This window comes from Tachysurus fulvidraco, chromosome 1, assembly GCF_022655615.1.
Source record: "Tachysurus fulvidraco isolate hzauxx_2018 chromosome 1, HZAU_PFXX_2.0, whole genome shotgun sequence".
Taxonomy (NCBI): Eukaryota; Metazoa; Chordata; class Actinopteri; order Siluriformes; family Bagridae; genus Tachysurus; species Tachysurus fulvidraco.
In genome coordinates, this window is record NC_062518.1 from 12074681 (window position 1) to 12096251 (window position 21571).

General features: G+C 39.6%; 1 protein-coding gene across 1 annotated transcript in view; it reads right to left on the reverse strand.

The window, feature by feature from the left end:
• The window catches only part of fbxo3 (F-box protein 3), a 23723-nt gene extending 2298 nt beyond the window's left edge, over window positions 1–21425 (reverse strand). Inside the window, exons 1-8 of the mRNA XM_027133020.2 lie at window positions 21272–21425; window positions 9960–10049; window positions 9675–9838; window positions 9345–9459; window positions 3906–4110; window positions 3338–3383; window positions 3092–3176; window positions 1479–1601 (exon numbers count right to left, since the gene is read on the reverse strand). Of these exons, the coding sequence (XP_026988821.1) occupies window positions 1479–1601; window positions 3092–3176; window positions 3338–3383; window positions 3906–4110; window positions 9345–9459; window positions 9675–9838; window positions 9960–10049; window positions 21272–21363 (920 nt within the window). The 5' untranslated portion in view covers window positions 21364–21425. The remainder of the gene's footprint in view (window positions 1–1478; window positions 1602–3091; window positions 3177–3337; window positions 3384–3905; window positions 4111–9344; window positions 9460–9674; window positions 9839–9959; window positions 10050–21271) is intronic.
• Window positions 21426–21571: the final 146 nt, after the last annotated feature.

Consider the following 21571-nt stretch of genomic DNA (forward strand, 5'->3'; position numbering starts at 1 on the left):
TCCCCTCAAAAAAATAAACAAGAAATACAATCCTTCCCCTACGAAATGGCACGTATTCGTTTGTCACATTTACAGTGCAAGAAAAAAATTCTAATTATTATCCAAAGAATTTGAAAAAAGTCTCACATTAAGGATCTATTTCCCCTTTATCCTTTTAGTTGACTGTAAAATGCTGATAGTGTTAATGAACTAAAGGTGTCAAATTGGTGTATTTTAATCTTGGACTCACTATTGTGGTATTAAATCCTCATTGTGAATGCTCAAGTCTGAACATTTCCCATTAAGTTTATGACTCATATATTGTATATTATTACTGATTTGTATTAGTCTCGAAAGGTTTCACATGTGCGCAATTTGATCTTTCTGCAATGCAGCAATTTATATTGGTATTCTAAGATATCCGCTGTAACACAGGGGTCAAACTTGTTAGTATTTAAAAAATCCTCAAAGTGACAGAAGAGTCAGCAATGATGTCCTGTGCTTATAATAAATGAAGCAGTAGATAAACTCCAATCACCAATGAATTTAATAGGACCATCTGTACACCTGCTCATGTGTGACGTTATCTAATCAGCTGATTAGGTTTCAGCAATAAAATGAGAAGCAAAAGAAAACTTACACAGATGCAGATGTTGCGTCAGAGCTGGTTTGAATATCTCAGAATCTGCTGATTTACTGTGGTTTTAATAAACACACCGGGTTTACTCAGAAAAATGTGAAATCAGCGGACATCCTATGTGAAATGGGTCTGCAGAAAGGATGCTTTTGATATCTTTGCAGTCCAAAGCAGTATGCAAATAATTTAAACTTTATCCTATTTGAATGCGTCCAATTTGAATGTTTGTGTTTGCCTGCCAAAAGTCAGTGTCAAGAAGCCAAGCAAAATCCTGTTCCAGTCATGAGACGGGAGACTTTCCAACAGGACATGGACCTTAAGTACACAGCCACAGTTCACACAGTGTGTGAAAAGCCTCCAATTCTGTTCACTTCACTGTTCATCAACCTCAAGCGATAAATACAGGGTTTTCTTTTTAGTAGCAGGAAAAAAAAAACTGGAAGTAGAACATAAAATTCAATTTATGTGTACAGCACTTTTAACAATTCCCATTCCCAACAGAAAAGAGAGAGAAGAAAAAAAAAAGAAATAAATATATAATAATATTAAGAAGAAGAAGAAATAAGGATAAAAAATAAATATATGTATAATCCCTTATAAATATATGTATAATGGGCTAATATAATAAATGTATAATGAGACACTATATGTCTTGCTGATGCATTTTGTGTAGCCTTTTGTACTCATTATAGCCTTCTTTTGTATTTTTTTTGGTATTGAATTTCATTGCTTCACAAACTCTATAAAGCCTGTTACAGCTTCAAGAGGCACAGATTGTAAAAGACAGATTTAAACTTTCCGGTTAAGCCAAACAGAACATTCAGAAATGTATTCAGAAGACGGGGAGTGTTTTGTGTTTCACCTGATTCTGTATGTGAAGAAGAAGTGTGGTGGGTGGACGGAGCTGAGCTCAGGAAGGAAAGAGGTGGAGACTGAGACGGTTATGTTATCAGTTGTGGCCACACACTTCTTATCATGGACGTACCTATACAAACATCAAACAAATAAAAAAAAAAACACTTATTTATTATTTACTTTTTTATTTAAAGACACATCAGTGTTGAAGTCAGAGTAAGTTTCACTCGTAAGGAACAATGAAGGAGTTTCAGAGCTTTAGAATTGGGCCGTTTAGTTGGTGTCAGAAAGAAGCCCAAATCCAACGGCATTGCTGACATCTTCGTGTTTGGAAATGGAATAGCATCTTGGTATCAGGATTAGGATTTTTCAGTCCAAAAGCTGCTTGCTTCAATCATGTGTTTCAGACTTGGATCTTACAAAAAAACACGATCAGCCAAATATGCTTCTAACTCAATATTTGTTTCCATGAGCAAGAAACCCAAAATCAAGAGCAATCAGAAAAAAATCACTTGCTTCTTTTCTTCCTAGCTCAGAATGGAAAGGGATATTAAGTGCGTGTATACCTCTGATCTAATACCCGTTTTGCATAGGGAAGCCTAGGAGACCAACTCCTGCTGTAGAAAACATCCCTACACCATGACATTTTTCAGCATGTTGTGTACAGAACAACTGGTACAAAGTTCACTTGAGTGATGAGCTCAATATTAATTTATTTGAGTCAGATGGAAAACCTTATATTCGGTGTCAAACTGGGGAAAGACTGAACCCAAAGCGTTTAAAGAAATCAGTGAAAGGTGTTGGATGAAGGTTCATGGATGATTTCAGCAGCTGGATTCAGGCTTCTTATACAGCTACATGGAACATGACAGGATGAATGCAAATGTTTATCAGAACCTTCCCTTTTCCTTCCCTGCAAGCATCTCCCAATCAGCCTGCAACTTTCATAGAAGACAATGCCTCCGTCACACTGCACAATAGGTAAAGCAGTTCCTTGAAGCTAGGAACATTGAGATAATGACATGAACAACCCAAAGTCCTGATATAAACCTGATTGAAAACCTCTGGAAAATTGTTGTTGTTAAAGTTATTGAGAATTGCTAATAAAAACCCACTACAGGTCGGAAAGAGAATGGAAGCAGAGTGGACCAAGATCCCGCCAGAGCAGTGTGAGAAACTAGTGATGTCCTGCAGCAGCAGATGGGCTGAAGTCATTCAAAGCACTAATCCTAATCATTCCTAATCATTTCTGACAGCTAGCCCTCAAAATGTCTTTTATACTTTTCTTTTCCACTACGATGTTTACTGTTCTATCATTTTGTATATCTACCGCTAACGTTCTTTCAAATGAGTGAAGAAGATTAACAATAATTCAGAAAAAAATCTATTGCTTTTGATTGGATCTCTAAATCTGAAATCGATAAGTTATTTCACTAGTTATAATGATGTCTGTGCAATGTCCCAGAATATTTCAGCTCGACCATTAATGTTCTATTTATAATTTTGTGAACATCCCCCCCCCCAAATTACCCACACACTGACACACATGTGCGCACACACCTACACACACTCGCACTCACAAAATCATCTGTAGACATACACACATGCACAAACACACACCTGAATATTTGGTCCCGGATGATCGGGTATTCTCCAGTCACTACGTTTTGAACATATGAGGTAAACCATTCAGTAAAGCTGGACCCTTGGAGAGTGTCAACATGAGAAAGCAACACAAGATTAATAAACTTGGATAATATAATCTGGCAAAAACCTTGTGTTTTAACACAGTTCTGGTTTAACAGACATGTGAAAGCAATCAAAACACTACATTTTTCCTGTACACACCCAATATCAGTGCCCTACCTGTGATGAACATATCAATAGCAGATGGATCTTGTGCTAGTTGATCCTAAAACCAGACCAAAAAAAAGGAGACGTCTTTAATAATGAAGTGCACCACAATTTCACAGTGAACAAACTTGAGCTTCTCTTGTTACTAATTTGGTAACATAATAATCAAGAAGCCTTCATAGATGTAGACTTTGTAGTTAAGCAGCACGTGTACTATAGTGAAGCTTATTTACAAATAGCTGCCGTGGGTAAGTCCGAGGCCAGGGCTCGGTCCCAAAAAAGATTGAGATGCTCTCCTCAACAAAGGGGAGAGAACTTGTATCTAATGTAGAAGGCTTAATACCATTGGAACTTATTACTGATCTTATCTTATAACTGATGGAAAAGTAGAGTGGGAGATCAACCTGTAGATCAGGTGAGAGGGTTTATAATGTCACAGTATCAGTTTATTGCATTTGCTGAGAATAAAAATAAAACTTGAAAATTTGCTAAAAAAACAAAAACAAAAGCAGACTTTGGTCATACAGTTTGTTACTCGTACATTCTAGGGAACTGCTAAAGATAGAGAGAGCATTCTAACCGGACAATGGTAGAAGATCTCGCTGCGTGTGCGTCCCTCTATGTTTTCTAAGGCCATGTATTGGCTCAGTCCAGTGTGAAAACAGAAGGTGAGGGGGAGGCACTGCCTCATGCCCTTCCTCTGCTGAAACCCCCCTGCTGCTGTCTCGATGTCCAACAGGTCCTCTGAGCGATAGTGATTGGACAAGGCCATACTGCCCATTAACCTGGGGGAAGAGCACAACATTATCAGACTTATGCTACAGACATTTAACTCCTGCTGTATAAGGTGATACTTCTTGCCTTGTAAAAAAAAATCTAATATCATTCTAGACACGAATTTCTGTGACACATCGGTCAGTTAATATATTTTGAAATTCATTCTATAAAAAAAAATGCTTCCCTTTTTCTGGGGAAGTGTTGAGGAGGAAATAAATAAATAAAAAGTCACTTTAGGAAAACCAATTACTACTGTGGCTGCAGGAATTATAAATGCAAAAGAGAGGTGTTTGATGCTGCGGTGAGTCTTTCTCTGCTTTGGGATTATACACAACTCCATGCTGCCAAGTGAATTGCAGCTGCTCCAGTTCACTAATTGTTGGAGGAAAAAGGATGGTGGTAATGGAGGAACACAGGAGTCCAAAAGTGAATGGGCTAAAGTCATAACCAAGATTTTGGATAGAGTGGAAGCAGTTGCAGTAAGTCGTGCCTCACTGGGCGTCCTTCATCCTCTATGTCACAAAGTAAGGACAAAGTATAACTGGTCACTTGGGACAGGTTCTGAAACAAGGTTTAATGCTGAAATGCCAAAAAAAAAAACCCAAAAAAACCCCACCTGCATCAACTGGGAGAAAAATTAGATGAAACGTGTTCTAGAAAGTAGAAAATGGATATTGAAAAGTGCCTTTAGTTTCCCACCATCTCAAACAAAGTGATTCCTTACTCTTTTTAGAAGTTTAGAAATTCCTGTTGAAAAATGTTCAAACCCTGCAGAATCCTCCATCTTCTGAAGCAGAACACGGTCCGAGGGAAACCATCGCCTTCTTAATAAAGAAGGCTGTAATTTCACCCTGCACACATCCCCCCATTTTTACCCTTCTACTCACTGTTGTACACGGATAACGATGGTTATTAGAAGTGTCTGTCCTTCCAATCCCATTGTTCCCTCTCCTGTGACAATACTCTCTGAAATTTCACAAACTTCCCAATTTTCCTCAGTCACTGATTTGGCCAATGTATTCTTCACATTTCCAGTGCATCTAGACAACAGGTTTGTTGCACTTTGGAGTCCATTGTTGCACTTTCAGGCAGTAAAATGATCATTTTCATCTTCAGCCTGTTGTCAGGATGCTCAGGCTTTACTAATCTTTCAGGCAGAAATGGCCTAAATATTCACGTCACAGACTAGAGCTGATACAAGTTTCTGTCAAGTGCGCTTAAAAAAACATGGGTCTGAACTAGGGCTGTAAAACTGATTCTAAGAAAATTTTATCTCTCTCTGCTCTTCCAAATCCCTGCACAGAGAAAACCAGCTCTTTATTATAAATTATTGCCATGCATAGATCCCTGATTATGCTAAAATTTCTCCCTTACTGTCACGTTGGTTTTGACCGATCTGGGCACTTCTGACTACTCACTTTATTACCCTAAATTGTTTGTGAGTACATGAAAAAAATGGTCTTATGTCTGGAGTTTGATACATTTGACACATGCTTACGGTAATAAATGTAAGCATGTTTCTTATTATTCCAATTGTCTTGATCCTGTTATACATGGCCATGCACCTTGTATGTTCTCGCAGAGGTTGGAGTTTGCACCTAAATCTTGCATAAGAGAGATTCATATCAACATCCCATATATATACATCACGCCACCTCTGCCCCCGCTTCCCCTTGCAGACTTCTGCTGAATGTTTTGCTCTCAATAGAGCCTGTATTTAAGCTGGAAATAAGACTCACAACAGCAATTTTCGCTGACAGCAATTACACACTTTGTTGCATGACCCAAAGGTCTTGTTACTTTCTGACAAACCCATGACATCCATCCTGAATTCAGTGGTTTCTCTTCTTCTTCTTACAGTTTTTTCAGTTGCTAACAAGCATTTTTCAAAACCACATTTGCAAAACTCTTCACACAGTCAGCATTACCAGCATGAATGTTGGCCAAACAGTAAATCTCACCTACAAAACTCACTTAGACCAACAGACACTGGCAACAATTATTCAGAAAACACACATTTCATTCACAACACACTGACCTAAAATACACTGACAACAGGTAGCGTTGAACATAAATCAGCGTCCACATAAATCAGTTTTTCATATAAAATACTGTAACACAATCTCACTTTATTGAAAGCATTTGTGACACGAATGAATCAGAAATTAATCAAAATTTCTTTCATGAATATAATACTTGAAAATTATAACCAAAAGGTTAAAAAAGAGGGAAAGAGGGCTGCACTGATAAAGGTACATTAATGAGGATAAATAAAATACATTCTGCACATTACTGTAACATGTGTAGTTGTTCATTATAGTAAATTACTGTGATGTTCTATTCTGCTCTCTCTTGCATTTGGCCACAAGTTCTCATCAACATCATCTTCCACCTTACGCAGATAAAAACTCCTCTATGGGGTATAAGAACAGGGAGTATGGAGGCAGGTATAATACTGACATCCTGGGATATGCCACAAACCACTCTGTGACTGCAGCAGAGTGGTGGAATGCCACATTATCCCACACAACAATGAAGGAAGGGGAGTTTGATGCCCTTTGGCTTCTCTCCTCTGCTGGCACAAGTGGAATATGTAGGTCATTTAGAAATAAAATGAGCCTCTCTGTATTGTAGGGGCCAATGAGTGGGTTTGTGTAACAGCAAACCTTCATTGGACATTGCTGCACACATCGTGATGTTAGCTCCCCTTTGGCCTGGGACCTCCACAGTCACTCTTTGTCCCATTACATTTCTTCCCCTGTGCTGTGTTTTTGCCAGGTTGAATCCAGCTTCATCCACAAAGATAAAAGTATGTGGAGTTCGTCTGGCTTCCATCTCCATCACCCTCTAAATTGCAGACAGTTTCACAGTAATTGACATTATGCATCAGTGTGTATGTATCCTGTTTGGTTACTGAACAGACATCTTACCTGGACATATTGATACTGGAGCTCTTTCACACATTTACTGTTTCTCTCAAAGGGTACAGTTTACAGTTGCTTCATCCTTATTTTATGTTTCTCTAGGACTCTGGCAATTGTTGTTGTGCTAACCATATTCATATTTTCAAAAGTGTCATTGTCTGCCAGCAATCTTACCCGAATTTCCCAGAGTTTTATTGCATTGTTGGCAAATACCATATCCACAATGGCAATTTCTTGCACATCAGAACAGATTCTGCCTGTCCCTCCTCTCGTGGGCAACCTTTGGATCCTACAGTAAATCTATTACTGTTTTTTTTTTTTTTTAATTGCAATTAAATTTTTTTTTTTAAATTTTGGCTATAAAATTGATAATATAAGATAATTACTGCATAAATGCTAGGAATTTGCCATGATTCTGTTTTTGAATGTGTTTTTAATCATTTTGAATCCTGTGTTAGCATTAGAAAAATGTGCTGAAAATACCGTATTTTGCATGTTGTGGAATACGAATGTGAAAAGAGTTCCTGAATTTTAAAAAGTGTGGTCACTGGATGCATTTTGTCTGAAAGCAATGAAAAATGGTTCACAGTTTGGTCTGCACTGACTTCTGTTTTGCTGACTGTGTGAAGAGTTTTGAAAATGTGGTTTCAGTATTGAACAAACTGAAAAAACTGTAAACCTATTTTTTTCATCCTTATGTGTGTGACTCATATCATAGCACAGGACATTCTATTAAAACTCATGCAGGATTAATGAGTTACATAACAAATACCTTTCGTGCTTACAAGAGAACAATGAGAAGGTGCATAACAATTTGTAGACTTCACTCCCCACCCAAACACCCACACACACACACACCCACACCCACACACACCCCTGATGCACCCTTTGAACATTTAATGACGAATTTCCTTGAACTGACAACTGCTCAAGGTTACGGTTACTCCTTAGAGATTGTTGACGCATTCTCAAAATATCATGAATGTAAGAACAAGGAAACTGTAACAGTGGATATAGATATACTGGATAGAGAAGTGAGTCCTAGATAAGGAATCCTCAGTATAATGTTATCTGCCAATGATACACACTTTGTAATAGTCATTACACACTTTCCAATACATACTTACAATATATACTCGTGTTAAATTTAGATCTGAAACAACATTTGCTCACCATCCCCATTCTGCTGGGATTAGTGGAAAAGTTCAAACACACAGGGCAGATAAAATTTTCCAAAATGTTGGCTCACACAGGCCTCAACAGGGTGCAGGTCCACCCACTAGTACTCATGTATATTACAGGTCAAAGTCCACTGGAAGTGATGTCTGGACTCCTCATGCAACTAACTGCCTCTATCCCATTAAGATCCCTGCAGTTAGAAGGATCCATCTAGCAAACTAAAAACCACTTAATTTATAATATAATATCAGAAGAACACAATGTTGAGTGTGTGTGTGTTCACTGGTTAAAAAAAAAAAAAAAAACTCTTCCTGCACCAATAAAGAGGGTCTAAATGAGGAGTAGAGCAGAAGAAAAACACCTACATCTTACCCATGCTCTCCATGATCCTTAAAATAATGTGGAGTATCCCGTTTTTTTCCCCTATCCTGGGGATCCTTAATTCCCTGATGATGTAGAGGAGCAGTTGTACTTTCTATCTCAGGCAGCATAAGAATTCAGGTTTATATTGCTTTATTATTTTATTAACATTTATACTTGTTGTGAGAAACTATTTTAAAAAGGAAGAAATATTGTGGCTTTTATAAACATATGTATCTCTTACACGACGTGAACTATATCTGTTTAAATGCATTATCCTCACATGAGAACAAGTGTGTGTGTGTGTGTAAAGAGACTTGCTTCATATTCTTAGTACATAGCAGCGATACAAGCAATAAAATCTTAGTTACAAATTCCTTTTTCTTGACAGATAAGTAAGAGAGAAAAACAACTATTATGGGATGTGAAAAGAAGACCATTGAAAAGCCCACTTTATATAATAATTAGGAGGATCTATGTTAACCAAGCTCTTTTACTCTTTTCTTTGCTCTCTGACGATGAATAAATCATGTATTCTTTTCATGCGAAACTCAAGAACCCTTTATAGCACTCTGTAGAGCTCGGAGATAAACTCGGATAAAGTGTGAGTGGCTGCTTGGGCTCATGAATAAGCACTTTGTTTAAGTGTTAATAGTGACTTCTTAAAGAGACAAATTTCTACCACTGTACATGTGAAATGATTATATACATTGTGTAAAAGCTTTCAAAGGCAAAGTAGTAATTGTAAGTGTTGTATTTCCCAGTAGGGGATGTCTCACCCAGGTACCACCAACTTCTGCCCATTATGTATCCTGTAGGAACAGCGGTAGTCGTTGGGGAGCTTGCAGCCGATTTGGGCTTCAATAGCATCCAGTTCTTCCTCTTTTGCGCCCTCTATTGACCGAAAATAAGACAAACATATTCGTTATTATTGTGTTTGTGTGTTTCTATTTGTTTTTATTGAGCTGAGATCACAACTGGTTTACAATTTCATCTTAACTATGATCATTTCCTAGAATTTGTGGACATCTGATGTAGTAAGTTGCTCTTATGCTTATAACAGTATAGACTTCAGTAAAGAAAAACAAAATCAAAGCGAGAGGATGCACCTTTAAGAGAGGCAATCATTCGTGGACATTTTTGGCCCAGATAGGACTTCAGATCATCCCAGGCTTTCTTCAGTGTGCTGTAGTAATCTATATAGCGACCGAGATCAGCGTAAAAGTCTTGGAACAATTCCCACCAGCTCTGCCCTCTCTGACCCTTATCAGCTCTAAAAAGGAGAAAAGAGCATCTTAGACATCAATAACCATAATGAGCTAAAATACACATTAACAGAGAGTAAAAACTAGAGTGAGTGAAGCTGCTTGTTGTAGAGTTGTTGGTGAACTTACTCAGAGAGAAGCCAGTGCTTCAGGCAAAGCCTCTTCCATAAAGGGTTGTGACCTGTCAGCTCATTCAGACGCCAACTTACAAGACTGCAACTGATCATGGAAAGAAAAAAACAAGGAGGTCTCACTATTTAACTTTTAATTATATGTTTTGTTAGGAACACTCAGAGTCCATGCAATATAATACAATGCAGTCATTTTAAACGAGATTGATTTAATCCTTTAAGTTTTAAATCAACAACTTTACCTATAAATCTATTAAAACTCTGTGATGGACAAAAACAGCACAGAAGTTGCAATTACACTCAAAATTGCATATAGTCAAATCTGACAAGAAGACATAGATCATGTCACTGGCTGGAGTGTGTGTAAATAAAAAAACGACATAAATGAAGCTCGGAACATTAATACTTACACAGGTAAAATATGTTAAATAATAGAAGTAACAACAATAAATCTTTTACATGTGGTATCGCTGTATTAAAATAGCAGTAAAGCAGATTAGATTGGTGAGTGAAGAATTCACCAATTTGTCCTTCAACTGAATAATGCGCACATTTAAAAAACAAGTTAACCTTATTTTTATTTCATTGGAACTCCAACGGTTAAACTAAAATTCGATTTGATTTATTTTTAGTAGCCTGTTATTACTTTTATTGATCGGTTTAATTGAGTTTCCTTATAGCCCTTCACCATATTCCCTCCAGCACTGCTTCATGTGGGATATGAACCTGTCTATATTTATAAATCAAATAACTAAATACGACTTATATATGTTATACAGACGACTAACTGAAACCGATCGTGTTGCTTTATTTACTGTAAAGATTTTGTAAAATGCAGGACATCTTAATTTGTAGAACTACGGATACAAACAAAGTTCTTTGACCTCGGACGGTTGTGTCCTACTGAAACTTTCCTTATGCCAGGTTTCTCTTTTGACGCCTGTATAAACTAAAACAACGGGGTGTGTCTTGTGCATCAAACGTGTAAATAAGAGACTAATGTGCAGCACTTTGAGTCCACAACAGCTGTTTAATGTGGTATGACAGTTCCATTAGCATCTCTTGTACATCTTTACGTCATCCAAATCTACACTAGAGTCTAATAAATAAATTAATACATAAATTATTATTAATAAAAATAATAGTAATAATAGGCAGCAAAAATGGTAGACAAAATAGGACACAAAATGTATGAAATTTACTGTGAGATTTACAGCTCTACACTACAGTACTATGAGATTAAGGTGTTGGGCTACTTATCAGAAGGTTAGGGGTTCGAATCCCAGGTCCACCAAGCTGCCACTGTTGGGCCCCTGATCAAGGCCCTTAACCCTCAAGTGCTCAGTTGTATAAATTGAGATAAAATTGTAAGTCACTCTGGATAAGTGCGTCTGCTAAATGGCAGAATTGTAAATGTACCATGTTGTGTGTAAATAAATATAATCCACATACTGTAGTATATTTTAATGGCTAACTGCATACCGTTGAGTCCGGGGCAAGATGGCGTGTTGAACAGTCGCTCGCGTCAGAGACGGAAGAGAAATGGTCCCAAATTCGATTATCTGCTGATGAAAACGCTCCGAACAATTAAAAAGTGTGATCAAACCGGCTAGACTGATAATTAAAGAAGGGGACAGTGCAAAAAAGCAAGTTGCAATGAGCACAAAGATGTTCGAACAGTCTACAGACCATGACTACAATATGGAGGCTAACACAATTAGTAAAAGAAAAGATTCGACTACGCCATTAACTCCGAGCAAGATTCCGGCTGGAAAAAAGAGCAAAACTACTGTAAAGGAAAACGAGGTATCTAACCTGACCATACTGGAAGCCATTCAGAGTTTAGAGAAGAACTTTAATGAGCAACTGACGCAATTGCGAGAGCAAGCTAAGCAGAGTAGCAGCATGATTGCTAGCCTCTCCAAAGCAGTGCAGTTCAATGCTGAAGAAGTCAAGGAATGCAAAGGGAAAGTCATCGAGTTAGAAAAGTGCAATGAACGTCTGTGCAAAGAAAATCAAGAGCTTAAAGAGAGAATCAGGGACCAGGAGAGATATCAGATGCGATGGTGTCTGAAACTGAAAGGTTTATCAGAAAAAAAGGACGAAAACATTAGAACAGACGTCATACGACTGTTCAAGGAGATCGCCCCTGACATGGAACAGCGACAGTTCGAAGAAGCGATTGATATTGTGCACAGAGTCGGACGAAAAGATGACAACAGGAATAGACATGTAGTTGTGTTATTTGTCCGAAGACTTGTCAAGGAGGAGTTATGGCGTCGCTGCAAGGATTCCCCGGTGTGCAGAGAGAAAGGTGTCCGCCTCGCCGAGATGCTACCACTAGGGGATAGAGAGGCAAGGAAAAAACTGTGGCCGCAGATTGAACAGGCTCGTCGGGAAGGAAAGCGTGCCTACTACCGCGGACCGCATGGATACATAGAGGGTCGTCGAATTGGTTGAACGAAAGAAAGGTTTGATCTACTGATATTAGAGGTCTGAAGGAGTGTGATAAGTGGACATGGGACTATTGTTGCATTTACAAATCAGCGTTAATAAGCTTTAAACCAAGTTCTTGATATTCTTCTTTTTTCTTTTTTTAGTTTCTTAGTTTGTGATATCTCCTGTTCAGTAATGTTCAAGTGTTCAGTCTCAGTTGCTTCATTAAACGTGAGGGGTCTAAAAGATTTAGTCAAAAGAAAAGCATTATTTTTATTTTGTAAAGGGCGAAAGTCACATTGTCTGTTACTACAAGAAACTCATTCTTCTGAAGTGGATGTTAAATTTTGGTCTAATCAATGGGGTGATCGAATACTGTTTAGTCATGGGACCAACAAGTCTGCTGGTGTTGCAGTTTGTTTTAATAGATTTCCAGGTGATATAGTTACATACAGGTCAGATAACCAAGGTCATTGGCTAATGGTGGTTCTAAAAATTGATGGGGTTTTTTTCTTACTAACTAATGTGTATGGTCATAGAACTGTTGCCCAGAATAAACAAATGCTTGAAGAAATTACAAGTACTTTATCAGAACTCAAAATAGTTTACCCTACAGACTTTGTTTTAATGGGAGGTGACTGGAATATGACACCTGACGAATGGGAAGATAGATGGCCGACTAAATTTGACACTTACCACTTAAACCATACAATGGGGGAATTTATGAATAAAAATCACCTAAGAGATATTTGGAGATTCCGAAATCCAGGTGTAAAACCATATTCCTGGTTCAAACCAAATAATACCTGTAAATCTAGGATTGACTACTGGCTGGTGGATTACATGCTTGGAGAACTTGCCTCAGATATCTTGATTGAAATGAAATTAAATCCAGTTGATAGAATAAAGAAAAATAAAGGATACTGGAAATTTAATGCTAATCTGTTAAAAAATGAAGAATATTGTACAAAGATAAAAGAAATAATAATTGAAATTGAAAATAATGAGTCTATGAATGGTTTCTGCTGTAAATGGGAATTTGTAAAATATAGGATTAGAGAAAGTTCCATAAAATTTAGTAAGGAGATTGCCCTTAGAAAAAGAAGAGAAGAAAGTAACTTGTTCCAAGAAATTAGTAAGTACTGTGACAAGGCAGAATTAAACAGTGAAGGTAAAAACAAACTATTGATATTGCAGTCCAAATTAGATGATATGTATTGCAAAAGAGCTCAAGGTGTGTTTGTGAGATCGCGAGCGAAGTGGATGGAGCAAGGAGAAAAGAACACCTCGTACTTCAGCAATTTGGAGAAGAGAAGACAGGAAAATAAAGCAATATCAAGCCTACTGATAAATGGATCAGAGTGTAAGGATATTAAGACCATTGAAAAGACAGTCTTTGCATTTTATAACAACCTCTACACTTCTGCATATTCCCAACAACATTCCTCAAATTTTCTGAATAAAATTGAAGACTTCATACCCAAGATTGATGGTTCATTGTTTCATCGATGTTTCATATCAACAACAAGGCAACTCCTATGATTAATTGGGTATGGAACGCAAGCGTAGGACTGATCACCCTATCGCTGGCCGCCTCTGGGGAGGGTGTATAGTGTGAAAGGCCGAAACACCCTAGGAACCAAAGGTACACTACTGATGATGCGTTCCTAAATTTCTTCAGGTTCTCTGTTCATGAACTCTTGGAAATGCTTGCACAAAGGATAGTAACATCTTATCCCGTGTTCCTTGAATCTGAATATCTGGACTTGTCCAGTGACTACTGAGAAAGATCAGCTGACAACAGGGGAAAGTCCTTGTGGCGGCACGGAGAGACGGCTGACAGGAGGGAACAGACCCCATTGGGACAGTCATGGGCTAGCATCCCATTTCTGTAGTTTCCCATGCTTTGCAGTATGTTGGAAACACCCGCTTTAGCTACAGAAAGGCAACATACGAGAATACCACTAGAGTCTGCGAGAGTGGGGGCGGAAGATGACTCATTGATTGACAACATGGTAACGACTGGACTGGAAACAACTATGAGTAATGAGAGTACAGCACAAGAGAACACCACAGCAATGGTCACAAGTTACGCTGCAACAGCGGGCCACAAACAGATGCAGGTATGTGTCTGTGGTTGGAGGAAAGTTACATCATATCATGGGCTGAGGATCCACCAGGGGAAGAAGGGGTGTTTGAGTATAGAGAGACAGAGGCCTCGCATTGATCGCTTTCTGCGAAAGCGATCAAATCAGTTGAATGAAGCACAGCAACTGGACGCAAACCATAGTTTGCAGTGCATCAGTACCACTGTCATGGAGGATGTAAACTCAAGCACCGAAGTAACAACTGAGGTGGAACTAACAACAGGAGAGGAACTCAGCCAGCCTCCCAGTCATGCAGTCGAGAGGAGACTACCAGGGCACAGACCGTATGTGAAGTGGCCTGGCGCCAGTGACAAGAAGTTGTGGGAAGCAGTGAATAATGATCTTACCTTGACCCTCGAGAAACTTCGAGGGACAGTGGAGAAGAAATTGGAGAGGATGGGGGACATCATTTATGAGTATGGGGCAGAACGCTTTGGAGTGCAAGAGGCAAAAGGCGGGAGAAAGGTTCCAACCCCACCAGTCTCCAGGAGGCAACAAGAACTCAAGCACCTCGTTCAAGAAAGGAGACAGCTTAAGAAACAGTGGAAGAAGGCCTCGGGAGAGGAAAAGGAGGGTATAGAGGCACTTCAGGTTTACATCAAAACCCGGTTGGCATCCCTCCGTAAAGCAGAGAACCTACGGAAACGAAGAAGGAAGAAAGAGCAAACTAGAACTATATAGTTCTATAAAGACCCCTTCAAGTTCCTCAAAAGACTCTTCACGAGGGAAAAAAGTGGCGCTCTAAAAACAACAAAGAAAGACCTAGAGGAGCACCTGAGAACAACAAACTTTGACCCAAAACGATATCAACATCTGGCCATTCCATCAGATATCCCACCCATAGAACCCCCGGAACATCATATTGAGACCAGCCCTCCGACATGGAAAGAGGTGGAAGACATAGTTCGACGGGCAAGAACAGCATCAGCCCCCGGGGCCAAATGGAGTCCCGTACAAAGTGTATAAGAACGCACCAGACGTCCTGAGGTTCCTCTGGAGGCTCATGAGAACAGCTTGGCAAAAGAAGATAATACCCAAAGTGTGGCGTAGGGCGGGCGGGGTCCTGATCCCTAAGGAGAAGGATGCAGTGAACATCAGCCAATTCCGGCCAATCTCTTTATTGAACGCTGAGGGTAAAATCTTCTTCAGGGTCATTGCCCAGAGGATGGCCGTGTTCCTGCAAAGGAATGCGTACGTCGATACATCCGTACAGAAGGCAGGAATATCAGGATTTTCTGGCTGCTTGGAACATTCCAGCATGATCTGGCACCAGATCCAAAAGGCCAAAATGGAGAAAAGGGATCTCCATGTAGTTTTCCTCGACCTCGCCAATGCATTTGGCTCTGTGCCCCATGAACTCCTGTGGTCTGCCTTCAAATTTTTCCACATACCGGACACCATCACAACCCTGGTGAAGGCGTACTTCCAGCATCTGCAGTTCTGCTTCACCACTTCAAAGTTCACCACCTCATGGCAGTGCCTGAACGTAGGTATAATGGCGGGATGTACCATTTCTCTGTTGGCATTTATAATGGCAATGGAGGTTATCATCAGATCCTCAAAATGGGTTGCTGGTGGACAGCGAGTCGACTCTGGTTTCCGCCTCCCTCCACTCAGAGCCTACATGGACGACATTACAACACTGACCACCACTGTTCCATGCACCAGGAGACTGCTCAGAAAACTCGAGGAGAACATCCGCTGGGCCCGTATGAAGATCAATCCATCCAAGTCACGCAGCATCTCGATTGTGAAGGGAGTACTCTCTGATCTGAAATTCTTCATCGGAGATGTCCAAATCCCAACAGTGTCTGAGAAGCCAGTAAAAAGCCTTGGAAGGTGGTATGATGCAAGCCTGAAGGATAAAGACCAGGTGCAACAGCTGCGCAAAGACATCAGTAGTAGCCTACAGTCCATCGACAATACCCAGCTACCTGGAAATCTAAAGGCCTGGTGTCTGCAATTTGGTCTCCTACCCCGGGTGTTGTGGCCCCTAGTAGTGTATGAGGTTCCAATCTCAATAGTGGAGAACATAGAAAGAGGAGTCACAGCCTACCTAAAGAAGTGGCTCGGAGTTCCACGATGCCTTACCACCATATGCCTCTATGGAGATGGTGTCCTCAAGCTGCCCCTCACCAGTCTAACAGAGGAATTCAAGTGTGCAAAAACCAGGCTCCAGATGACACTAAATGAATCTCGAGACCCAGTGGTGAGCAATAATGCACCGACCTTGGCAACCGGGCGCAAATGGAGGCCAGGAAAGGCAGTCCAGGAGGCAATAGCAGCCCTCAGACATGCTGACATTGTGGGGCATGTCCAGCAAGGAAGAGGAGGCCTTGGGCTAACTAGCCGTGCTGTCTGGAGTAAGGCCACTGCACCAGAGCGGCGGATGATGCTAGTGCAAGAAGTACGCCATCAGCAGGAGGCTGCAAGGTGGGCTAAGGCAGTCTCCCTTGGCAAACAGGGACAGTGGACTCGATGGGACAGTGTGGAAAAGAGGAAGATCAGCTGGAAGGAACTGTGGGCCATGGAAGCGGTTGAGCTTTTCCATCAGAGCAACATATGACGTCCTTCCAACACCAGATAATCTTCACCAATGGTATGGTGAAGATCCGGAATGTGCCCTCTGTTCCATGCCAGCTAACCTCAGGCACACTCTCACAGCGTGTAAAACAAGCCTCACCCAAGGACGCTACACTTGGCGTCACAACCAGGTCTTAAAAAACCTTGCGTCTGCCCTGGAGGACAAACGAGTTGCCACTAACTCCCTACCACCCCCAGCAGCACACCTCTTATGGACGACTTTTGTCCGCGAAGGAGCAAAATCACAGAAGAGCAGCTCTACACCATCAGAGCGAGACCAGCTGCGCTTGGCCCACGATTGGAAAATGCTATCTGACATTGGTCGGCAACTTGTGTTTCCGCCGGAGATCGCAACCACCACCCTAAGACCTGACATGGTGCTCTGGTCCTGTTTGCTAAAGAAGGTCTTCATTATTGAGCTCACAGTACCCTGGGAGGACTCGGTAGATGAGGCCTATGAGCGAAAACATCTGCGCTATGCCGATCTAGCTGCCGAAGCACGGCATCATGGCTGGAACACAGAAGTCCGACCAGTGGAGGTGGGCTGCAGAGGTTTTGTGGCAACATCTATGACCAGACTGTTTAGAGACCTGGGAATTAAGGGCCAGAGCCAGCGTTCGGCAATCAGAGCTGTATCGGAGGCGGCAGAAGGCAGCAGTCAATGGCTCTGGATGAAGAGGAAAGACCCCAGCTGGGCCCCGAAGTGAGAGGATCAGGAGGTATGCGGTCAAGAATGTTTGACTCAGGGAGGAGGACGCCCCTGCCATGCATAGTCCCGTGGGATGTTGGCTATCAACAACAAGGCAACTCCTATGATTAATTGGGTATGGAACGCAAGCGTAGGACTGATCACCCTATCGCTGGCCGCCTCTGGGGAGGGTGTATAGTGTAAAAGGCCGAAACACCCTAGGAACCAAAGGTACACTACTGATGATGCGTTCCTAAATTTCTTCAGGTTCTCTGTTCATGAACTCTTGGAAATGCCTGCACAAAGGATAGTAACATCTTATCCTGTGTTCCTTGAATCATCATTTAAAGAACTTTGTGAGTCAGAATTAAAAATTGAAGAATTGGATGACGTGAGCTTGAGATTATCGTTGAATAAATCCCCAGGTACGGATGGGCTCACAGCCGAATTTTATAGATTCTTTTGGAAAGATATCAGACAAATGTTATTTAAGGCAATTCAAGAATGCATAGCTAAGAACGAATTAATGACTACCATGAAACAGGGCTTAATAATACTTATTCCCAAACATGGCAAAGACAAAAGATTGCTAGATAATTTAAGACCCATTACGCTTTTGAATACGGATTATAAATTATTATCAGGAATGATTGCAGCTAGAATGAAAAAAGGCTTGCCCCAGATAATAAGTGAAACACAATCTGGCTTCCTGGCAGGAAGATCTATTCTTAATAACATACGATTGGTTTTAGATTTAATCGATTATAGTCATACGTTTGTAGATCAGGGTTTCATTGTTTTTTTAGATTTCTACAAAGCTTTCGATTCGGTAGAACATCCCTTTATCGTAGAAACTTTAAATCTTTTTGGTTTTGGACAGAAATTTACAAATTTAATTAGTCTGCTTTACAAGGATATGAACAGCTGTGTATCTCTGGAACATGGCACATGTTCACGGTTCGGAGTTAAGAGGGGCATTAGACAGGGCTGCAACAGCTCGCCTTTATTATTCATATTGGTTGCTGAACTACTGTCTATCATGATTAAAATTAATAAATCTGTTGGCTTAAACATCATGGGAAAACACATTGTCATAAGTCAGTTTGCAGACGATACGACTATTTCTAAAAGATGAAAGGCAGATCTCCACAGCGTTGGAGTCAATCAGTCAGTTCTCAAAAGCATCAGGTGTTACATTGAACATTAAAAAATGTGAAATTCTTGCTTTACACGATCATCCAGCTCACACAATTGAGAATATACAGGTTAAAACAGAAGTCAGATATTTGGGCATCACGGTCACCAGACACAAGGAAGTAAGGGAAAAAGAAAACATTCTTAGAAATATTGATAAATGTAAAGTAATATTGAATTCCTGGCTACAAAGGGATATAACAATTTTCGGTAGGGTTTTATTATCCAAGATGGAGAGTATATCCAGAGCTATTTACCCTGCCTTCTCTTTAGAAATATCTGATAATATGTCCAATTTATTAAACAAGATAAATTTCCAATTTTTTTGGAAGGATAAATGCCATTACATTAGAAAAGCTGACATGATTAAGAGTATTGAAGAGGGTGGCATGAATGTCATAGATTTTTCTATGATGAATGGTGTACTTAAATTGAAATGGTTGAAGTCCTTTATTTGTCACAAAGATGCTTTTTGGTTTTCTATCCCAAATGCTATTTTTCAAAAGATGGGTGGAATTGATCTTCTTTTGCGTCGTGACTATGATGTATACAAATTACCTGTAAGATTATCTGATTTTCACCAACAAGTTCTTCTGTACTGGAAACTAATGTTTAAACAACTTTACACCACACAATACACCTTTGTGGAACAACAGATATATTCTGAGTAATAGGAAATCATTGTTTTTCGGTACTTGGATGGAAAAAGGTATATGGGCAGTAAGTCTTTTGATGGATAATTCTGGTAATTTGCTATGTTACAGTGAGTTTTGTGATAAATTTAGTTTCAAATACCCAATTAGAGAATACAATAAAGTAATAAAGGCCATCCCAGCTTCCCTGATAACAATGATTCAGCAGTTTGTAATATATTCTAACACTCAATCAGAAATGAGATCGCTTTGCATTGAAGGTATTAATTTAAATAGCAGACAGTTTACAAATATGTTTATTAGAAATATCTTATCTAAGCAGTATTACCCTAATCAACTGAAAAGAAAATATGTTCTACAAGACTTTAGTGTGGAAAAAGCGAAAAAAATAAGGAAACGATATTTATCATACCCAATTCTCCCCAAGGCTAAAGAAGTGACCTTCAAAATCTTAAATGACATTTATCCATCCAACTCCTTTTTACATGAGAGATTTAATTGGGAAAACATTTCATGTGGATTTTGTGAGAAAGACATTGATACGGTAGAGCATATCTTCTTTCAGTGTGAATTGGTAAATGAATTTTGGTTTTCATTTCAAAATTGGGTACAAGCTAAAGGTATATTGATACATCCTCTGAATATGACCTCAATTAAAGTTGGAGTGTTTATAAATGATAAAAATATAGAGTTTTTGTTATATAACCTGATTATGGTAGGAAAACACTTTATCCACAGATGCAAGTATTTAAGGGTCAAACCCCATTTCACAGGATGGAAGGGTGATTTGAAATTGTTTGCAAAATCCCTTCAATGGATGATGGACAGAAATGCCCTGAAACTTCTTGCGGCTTTAGACTCGTATATGTTGTTAGATTGAGACTTGTTATTAGATTTAGATTAAGATTTGTTGTTCCCCTTTTTATTTATTTATTTATTTATTTTTTATTTTATTTTAATTGAATATATTTATTTTCCCTTTGTTTGTTCTGACTTTCTTTGAGTGCTATATCAACACGAAACTCTGAATTATGATTGTTAAATATGCCTTAAATGTTTGTAGTTGAATAAAATCTATAATAAAAATAATAATAAAAAAAAAATTTAATGGCTAACTAGCTAACAACACAATAAGTGTGGGGCATGCCCCAACACAATAAGTGTGGGGCATAAAGCAGCTACTAAATCAGTATAAGTGAGAGAAAATATCTAGAAAAGAAATAAAATTAACACTCTGGAGCCCCGAACATGAACTGTTCCAGCTCCTCGTTTGTGAGTCGGTTTGTTTACATGTGAAAACGGTGGTTTGTTGGTTGGTTAAGAAGCCGAACAGTAAACAGCTAGTTTAGCTTGTGAGTTTTAGCTGAACGTGTTGCTGCTAACATACACAGTGCTGGCGTTAATACATCTATATATACGCATCGAGACCCAACAATTACACTTTGTCTTGCTAAAACCTGACCCTTGTGTTGAGAGATATAAATAAGACGCTAAGCTGCTACTTCTGCAGCAGGAAAGACAGCTAGCCGAAAACTTTCCACGTACTTTAAGGAACTTGGAATAGAACCATGACTGAATGCACAAACTTGGAAAGGCGATAATCGCTCACCTGACTAAATCTCTGAAGTCAAGAAACGACAGAATCAAAAGCAAAGGTTCGGACGGTAAACTGTCCAAACTGAGAGCAGTGGCTGCCGCCATCTTGGTACGTGCTGACGAAGCCCCGCCCCCATGACGTAAACACACGCCTGTGCTTGTCCATCTCTAAACCTCCCTTCGTTCGTGTTTGTAAACACACGTGACGTCACCATAGCCTAATGCCAATGTAATAGTTATCTTAAACAGGGCTGTACGTGCTATGAAAAAACTGTCCTGTGCGATGAATAAATAACCACATTATCTGTGTGAT